General features: G+C 55.7%; 1 protein-coding gene across 1 annotated transcript in view; it reads left to right on the forward strand.

The window, feature by feature from the left end:
* Nucleotides 1-799: 799 nt before the first annotated feature.
* Nucleotides 800-8,288, forward strand: part of TJP3 (tight junction protein 3) — a 40,460-nt gene continuing 32,971 nt past the window's right edge. Inside the window, exons 1-3 of the mRNA XM_011967340.1 lie at nt 800-1,016; nt 7,653-7,709; nt 7,833-7,942. Coding sequence (XP_011822730.1) covers nt 999-1,016; nt 7,653-7,709; nt 7,833-7,942 — 185 coding nt within the window. The 5' untranslated portion in view covers nt 800-998. The remainder of the gene's footprint in view (nt 1,017-7,652; nt 7,710-7,832; nt 7,943-8,288) is intronic.

Below are 8,288 nucleotides of genomic sequence, written 5' to 3' on the forward strand. Positions count from 1 at the left end.
CTTTTTTTTTTTTTTTTTTTTTTTTTTTGAGACAGGGTCTCGCTCTGCTCTGTCACCCAGACTGGAGTGCAGTGACGTGATCTCAGCTCACAGTAACTTCAGCCTCCCGGGTTCAAGCTATTCTCTTTCCTCAGTCTCCCGAGTAGCTGAGGCATGCGCCACTACGACCGGCTGATTTTTGTATTTTTAGTAGAGACGGGGGTTTCAACATGTTGGTGAGGCTGGTCTCGAACTCCTGACCTCGTGATCCGCTCGCCTCGGCCTCCCAAAAAATTCGGGGATTACAGGCAGGAGACACCGCGCCCGGTCCCGCCCTGCCCCTTTCTTTCCTCGGTGCTGGGTGTGAAGACAGAGCCCGGAGGCCAGGACCGCAGGAGAGGCACGCAGCCTGCATCTTCAGGGCGTCCACGCCCCTGGTCTCTGTGGCCTCAGGTTCCCCTCTGGGGAATGGGGCAAACCTTCCGGAGATAAGGTGACCCAGGGACCAGCCCTATGCTGAGGAGGTCTCCGGCCCTCGACAAGCTTCTAATCCAAGAGGCCTCCCAGATGCACCTCAAAATGTGCCCATTTCGCGGACGGAAACACCGTCCAAATAGTAGGCTCCGTTCCAAGAGCGGGGTTATTCCTGCCGGGTCTTGCTAGCAGCCTTGTCGGGCGGGGATCTGGTCGCGGCCGCCTGCCCCGGCTCGGCTGCGTGGATAACCCGGCCTGGAGTTTCCGCCTTAGGACCTGGCTCCTGTGATGGGAGGGGGGAGAGAAACCTCTGCGGCGTCCAGGGGGCGTGTCTGGGCAGGGGCGGGGCTGGCCTGGGACCTGGAGGAGGAAGAGGGGGCAGGTGCAGCCGGGAGCTGCGGAGCTGGAGGGAGGAGGACGAGAGCCGCCAGGCCCTCAGAAGCTGTGACCCTCCCCAGCCTCCTTCCCCAGCCCGGGGTGGGGGCCGATTGACTGTTTCCAGGCCCTGCCTCGGGTAGGGGGGCTGGAGAGCCCCCAGGTGGACCATGGCGGTGAGATTCCAGGCGAGTAACCCTCCGAGGGCGGCGGGGGGAGGGGTTCGGGCTGGGGTGGTGGGGGGAAGCAGGGTTTGGGAGTCGACCCAGGACAGCAGAACACCTTCTACCTACATAACAGGCAGGGAAACTGAGTCCCAGAGGGATGAAGTGGCTAGCTGGAGGTTGCACTTCGAGATGCTTCCGCGCCCCCCATCCCTGCCTCCAAAGACCATCCCTGCTGGAACCTCCTCTGCCCCAGGACCGGCCTCCTTTAATCCCACAGAGCTGGGTTCAAATCCCCAATTTTCTGTCCACTATGCTGTGTGTAACGTGGGCCCAGTGAGTGAACCCTCTCTTTACCTCATCTGATAAATGGGTGATCAGCATTTTAAACAGAGGGAAAATGTATTTGAAGAGCTTGGCGCATCGTAGGTGGGCTGGAGAGATGTTCATCCCCCTTTGCTGGGGGTGTGCAGCCGGCTGAGCTCGGGCGCCCATGGTGGCACGGTGGGCAGTGACTTCATTTGTGGGCTGGGGTGGCTTTGGTGAACATTCACCTCCTACAAGGCTGCAGGAGGGAGCACCAGCATTTATTGGGTGCCCACTGTGTACAGAGCCGTTAACAGGCATTACCAGGCAGAGGCAGGGGTGGGGTGAGCAAGCCGGCCGGGGTGCGCCGTGGTAGGGGCGGGGTGGAGGGGCGATCCTTGTCTCCAGAGGGATTTCACCCTCCAGGCATGGAGCCTGGACTGGCTCCTTCACACCCACCAGCCAGGGTAGACTGGGGTTGCAGTGGTATGTGGCCAGACCCAGGCCACTCAGCCCCAAGCTTCAGGACCTGGCACTTCTGGTTTCCACTGACTTCCTCCTGGCCTCCAGGTACAGCTCTCAGAATCCCCTCCCCAGTCGGTGTATCTGTTGGCTGAAACCTCCCCGTCTGCCATTGTTTCTGGAAGTGGGGTGGGGAGGGGAGAAGGGACGGTGGCCTGGGAGCCCCGTGCCCCGGGGCCGTGTGACTTGGTACCGCCGTCCCCTCTGGGCGGGCCTCTTGTTCGGCGTTTGTGTCCAGCCCTGGGCGGGGGGCGGGGACAAAGACCCAAGCCCCACCCTCTCGGAGCTCACCTGGACAGGGGCAGGGCCGGGAACTCAGGACGCACCTGTTGAGCACCTGCCACAGTGTGTTTTATTCAACCAGTCCCTCGTTCCTCAAACTCTTTCCTAGGGGGACCTGGTCTTATGGGGTCCCAGGGGCCCATCCCTGCCCATCGGGAGCCCTCAGACTGAGGGGGAAGGTGTAGGGTGGAGAAATGCACTCTGACATCCCACATCCCAATCATCACACTTGGGCCAGACGGAAGGATGTATGATATGCGTACGGAGGAAGAGACTGGGGCTGTGAAGGATGAATAGGAGTTTGCCAGGGAATCCAGCACCAGCACCCAGGGCCTGGAAAGCAGACTGATGGCCGATCACCTGGGCTTTAAGTAGCCAGAGAGACAGACATGCCTCCTTTCACAGATGAAGAGAAAAGACCAGAACCGTACCAACTGATGGTTAAAGGGAATAAAGATGATTTTTAGATGCCTTGAATAAAAAATCATAAAACAGGCCGGACGCGGTGGCTCACGCCTGTCATCCCTGCACTTTGGGAGGCTGAGGCGGGCAGATCACCTGAGGTCAGGAGTTTGAGACCAGTCTGACCAACATGGTGAAACCCCGTCTCTACTAAAAATACAAAAATTAGCCAGGCGTGGTGGTGGGTGCCTGTAATTCTAGCTACTTGGGAGGCTGAGGCACGAGAATCTCTGGAAACCGGGAGGTGGAGGTTGCAGTGAGCCAAGATCGCACCATTGCACTCCAGCCTAGGCGACAGAGTGACACTCTGTCTCAAAGTAATAATAATAATAATAATAAAACAAGCAGGAGTGATTGGGGATCAGAGAAGACTGGTTAGTTAGGTGGTCAGGGAGGACTTCCTGAGGAGGTGGCATTTGAGCCTAGACTTCAGTGGCTGGGGCCAGCCAGGCAGGAATCCCATGAAACATGTTCCAGATTCAGGGGACAGACGGGGTAAAAGTTTGGAGGTGAACTAAGATGAGGTGGGCTGTGAGGTTAGGCTTAATCCCTCGGGCACTGTGGAGCTCTGGAGGGTTTAGACAAAGCTTCTGGTTTCCGTGGAGACAAACCCGCACAAGCTGGGACAAGCCTGGACCACCTGGACTCCCTCACCGCTCTCCTCATCTGGGGCCCTGGTTCCCTGGGACTGTCTCTCTCTTTTTTTTGAGACAGAATCTCACTCTTTTTTTTTTTTTTTTTTTTTAAGAAGGAGTCTCACTTTGTCGCCTAGGCTGGGGTGCAGTGGCACGATCTCGGCTCACTGCAAGCTCCACCTCCCGGGTTCACGCCATTCTCCTGCCTCAGCCTCCTGAGGAGCTGGGACCACAGGTGCCTGCCACCTCGCCCGGCTAACTTTTCTATTTTTTGTAGAGATGGGGGTCTCACTATGTTGTTCAGGTTGGTCTCGAACTCCTGGGCTCAAGCCATCCTGTTGCCTCGGTCTCACAAAGTGCCGGGATTATAGGCAGAAGCCACTGTGCCTGGCCCTGGGACCATTTAATGACACAAAGTATAACATCAAAGCAGGTTAAAAAAAAAAAAGATGCAATTTTGAAAACTAAGCTCAGAAGAAAAACAGTAAATAATCAGAAAGCCACTATGGCCTGGTGGTTAAGAGCAAGAGTGACGCTGGGTGCGGTGGCTCACGCCTGTAATTCTAACACTTTGAGAGCCTGAGGAGGGAGGATCGCTTGGGCCCAGGAATTTGAGACCAGCTTGGTCAACGTAGCAAAAACCCCATCTCTACAAAGAGAAAAAAAAAAAATGCCGGGTGTGGTGGTGCATGCCTGCAGTCCCAGCTTCTCGGGAGGCTGAAGCAGGAGGATCCCTTGAGCCTGGGAGTTCAAGGCTGCAGTGAGCTGTAATTGAGCCACTCCAGCCTGGGCAACAGTGAAACCCTGTATCAAAAACCAACCAACCAACCAAAAAAGAGCCAGAGAACAGGGCAGGCTGCCAAAGTTCACCACTGTGCTGTGTGACCTCAGGCAAGTTACTGAACCTCTCTGGGCCCCTTTTAATCTCACTGCTAAAGTAGGAATAGTAACCGTGCCACTTCCTAAGGTCACTCTGAGGATGAAATGAATAGGTCCACATCAAGCGCCCGCTCGCAGCCAGCATGGACAAGGAGAGCTTTGGGAGGCCGAGGCAGGAGGATCACCTGAGGTCAGGAGTTCAAGACAGCCTGGCCAACATGGTGAAATCCTGTCTCTACTAACAGTACAAACATTAGCTGGCTGTGGTTGTGGGTGCCTATAATCCCAGCTATTCAGGAGGCTGAGTCAGGAGAATCGCTTGAACCCAGGAGGTGGAGGTTGCAGTGAGCTGAGATGACGCCATTGCACTCCAGCCTGGGCGACAAGAGCAAAAAACTCCTTCTCAAAACAAACAAACAAACCAACAAACAAACAACTATGCAAAGGAGAAAGTCATTATTTGGCCGCCACCTCCCCAAGCCTCCTTCTCCTTGTCATGCATTGAATCTGTCCCCTTCTCTCAAACCACATCCCTGGAAGACAGGGCAGCGGTGCCATTTCACAGATGGGGAGACTGAGGCTGGGAGAGGCCCCGCCATAGCTAGCACGGGTGGGCGGACGTGCGATTTGAGTCCAGTCCTGAGTGCTGTCCTGCCTCCCTGGGAACTGCAGAGCCCTGCCCTCTGCTCTGTTTCTCTCCCCTCCACCCCGCTTCTCACTCCTGGAGATCAGGAATGCTGGCCTCCCTGGAGACGCTGGAGCTTATAAGAAAATGGGGGGTGCCTGGGCAGAGGCAATCACACACCCGCTGTGCCAAGCCTGGAAAACCGGCTGGGGAGGAGGAGGAGTTACTTCTACAAACTCCCTCCCCCGTCCCTCCACCTGTCCCCTGCCTGGGGAGCAGGGCATGGTCTGTGCTGGCAGGAGGGAAGGGGGGGTGGAGGCGTGGCCAGGTGACCTTGCACCTGAGTCTAGTGTTCTCATCTCTGCCATGGACATGAAAATAACAGAATCGGCCAGGCGCAGAAGCTCACGCCTGTAATCCTAGCACCTTGGAGGCCGAGGCGGGCGGATCACCTGAGGTCTGGAGTTCAAGATCAGCCTGGTCAACGTGGTGAGACCCCCGTCTCTACTAAAACTACAAAAATTAGCTGGGCGTGGTGGCAGGCGCCTGTAATCCCAGCTACTCAGGAGACTGAGGCAGGAGAATCGCTTGAAGCTAGGAGGCGGAGGTTGCAATGAGCCGAGATCGCACCACTGCACTCCAGCCTGGGCAACAAGAGCGAAACTGTCTCAAAAAAACAACAACAAAAAAGATAGTACATGTAAAGCACCTGGCACAAAGGAAGTGCTTCATTAATTCACTCACTCACTCATTCATTCATTCAGCAAATCCTTCTTGAATCCCTGCTGCAACTCATGTGCTGTTCTAGGCAGGGAACTGAGGGCTCAGTTATGGACAAAGACAAAAACCTCTGCCCTCTAGAGCTGATATTCTAGATGGTGAGGGTGGATAGTGAATAGGCTTTAAAAATCGAGAGAATGTCCAAGGATTGCAAATTCCTTTTTTAATTTTTTTCTTTTCTTTTTTGAGATGGAGCCTTGCTCTGTCGCCCAGGCAGGAGTGTAACGGCGTGATCTCAGCTCACTACAGCCTCCACCTCCCAGGTTAAGCCATTCTCTTGCCTCAGCCTCCCAAGTAGCTGAGACTACAGGCACCCGCCACCATGCTTTGCTCTTTTTTTTTTTTTTTTTTTTTTTTTTAGTAGAGACAGGATTTTGCCATGTTGGCCAGGCTGATTTTGAACTCCTGACCTCAGGTGATCTGCCTGCCTTGGCCTCCCAAAGTGGTGTTGGGATTACAGGCATGAGCCACCGCATCCAGCCTGCCTTTTTTTTTTTTGAGATGGAGTCTTGCTCTGTCGCCCAGGCTGGAGTGCAGTGGCGCAATCTTGGCTCACTGCAACCTCCGCCTCCCGGGTTCAAGCAATTCTCCTGTCTCAGCCTCCCGAGTAGCTGGGATTACAAGTGTGCACCATCACACCCAGCTAATTTTTGTATTTTTAGTAGAGATGGGGTTTCACCATGTTCCCCAGGCTGGTCTCAAACTCCTGACCTCAGGTGATCCACCTGCCTTGGCCCCCAGAGTGCTAGGATTACAGGTGTGAGGCATGGTGCCCGGCCAGGTTGAAAATTCTATGAAGGAAGATACACCAAGGAGAGAGGGAAAAGGTGGTCTGTTGTGGTCAGGAGGGGGTTACAGTTCTAAATGGGGTGATCAGTGGTGACTTCATCAAGGGGGTCACGTTTGAGTTAAGTCCTTGAAGGAGGGTGAGGGATATGGGGAAGGCGCTCCGTGCAGAGGGCACGGCTGGTGCAAAGGCCCTGAGGCAGGACTGCGCCTGGCGTGTTGGTGTTGGAGGGACAGTGAGGAGGCCCGAGTGGCTGGAGCAGAGTGAGCTCCCTCTACCCTGCAGGCCTGGCTTGATCCTCTCCAGGGAGCTGAGCCAGACCTTCCAGAGGGAGAGGGACCAAGAACTTGCTTTCTCTCTGCACCTGCTACTGTTCAGTTCACTTCAGCCAGGTCTCTCCCCCTTGGCACTGCTGACATTCACAGCCGGATTGTTCTCCGGGGTGGGGCCGTCCTGGGCACTGCAGGGTGCTGAACAGCATCCCTGACCTCCACCCACTCCATATCAGGAGCTCCCCCAAGTCATGACAACCACACGTGTCCCCAGACATCGCCCAGTGTCCCCAGGGCGAAGCAGAATTGCCCCTGTTTGAGAGCCACTGACTTAGACCCATTTTGCAGATGAAAAACTGAGTACAGGCCAGGCGCCGTAGCTCACGCCTATAATCGCAACATTTTGAGAGGCCGAGGTGGGTGGATCACCTGAGGTTGGGAGTTTGAGACCAGCCTGGCCAACATGGCGAACCCCGTCTCTACTAAAAATAGAAAAATTAGCCCGGCATGGTGACGGGCACCTGTAATCCCAGCTACTCAGGAGACTGAGGCAGGAGATTCACTTGAACTTGGCAGGCAGAGACTGCAGTGAGCAGAGATTGCGCCACTGCACCCCAGCCTGGGCAACAGAGTGAGACTATGCCTCAAAAAAAAAACAAGGCCGGGCACAGTGGCTCACGCCTGTAATCCCAGCACTTTGGGAGGCCGAGGTGGGTGGATCACTTGAGGCCAGGAGTTAAAGACCAGTCTGGCCAATGTGGTGAAACCCCATCTCTATTAAAAATACAAAAGTTAGCCGGGCGTGGTGGTGCACCCCTGTAATCCCAGCTACTTGGGAGGCTGAGGCAGGAGAATCACTTGAACCTGGGAGGTATAGAGCTTGCAGTGAGCTGAGATTGTGCCACTGCACTCCAGCTTGGGTGACAGAGTGAGACTCCGTCTCAAAAAACAAACAAAAAAACCTGAGGCCCTTAGAGAGGTAGTAACTTGTCACAGGCTCCAACCACAGGCCTGTCAGAGCTTGACTCCTCATCCTGGGGCTGGGGACCCCCAAGTGCTCGGATGATCCTGTGTGACCTCACACCCGTCTTCCCCGTTCCCCTTGACCAGGTGGCCGACATGGAGGAGCTGACCATCTGGGAACAGCACACGGCCACGTTGTCCAAGGTGAGGCCTCCCTCGCCCTGTCTGGGTGCCAGGGGGCATGGTGGCTTAGGCCCAGCTCAATAGAGGGGAGATGCTTTACCCTGCGGGAAACAGCAGCTCTTCCTCCCCCGTATCCTCTCTCAGGACCCTCGCCGAGGCTTTGGCATTGCGATCTCTGGAAGCCGAGACCGGCCCGGTGGATCCGTGGTTGTGTCTGACGTGGTACCCGGAGGGCCGGCGGAGGGCAGGCTACAGTGAGTATCCAGGCAGCTGGGTTCTGTCAGGGGGAGGGCACATCGAGAGGAGAAACCAGGCCGGGTATGGTGGCTCACGCCTGTCATCCCAGCACTTTGGGAGGCTGAGGTGGGTGGATCATCTGAGGTGAGGAGTTTGACACCAGCCTGGCCAACATGGTGAAACCCTGTCTCTACTAAAATTACAAAAATCAGCCCTGAGTGGTGGCGCACGCCTGTAATCCCAGCTACTCGGGAGGCTGAGCTGGGAGAATCGCTTGAACCTGGGAGGTGGGGGTTGCAGTGAGCCGAGATCACGCCACTGCACACCAGCCTGGGCAACAGAGGGAGACTGTGTCTCAAAAAA

Source organism: Mandrillus leucophaeus, unplaced genomic scaffold (genome assembly GCF_000951045.1).
Source record: "Mandrillus leucophaeus isolate KB7577 unplaced genomic scaffold, Mleu.le_1.0 Scaffold8, whole genome shotgun sequence".
Lineage (NCBI taxonomy): Eukaryota > Metazoa > Chordata > Mammalia > Primates > Cercopithecidae > Mandrillus > Mandrillus leucophaeus.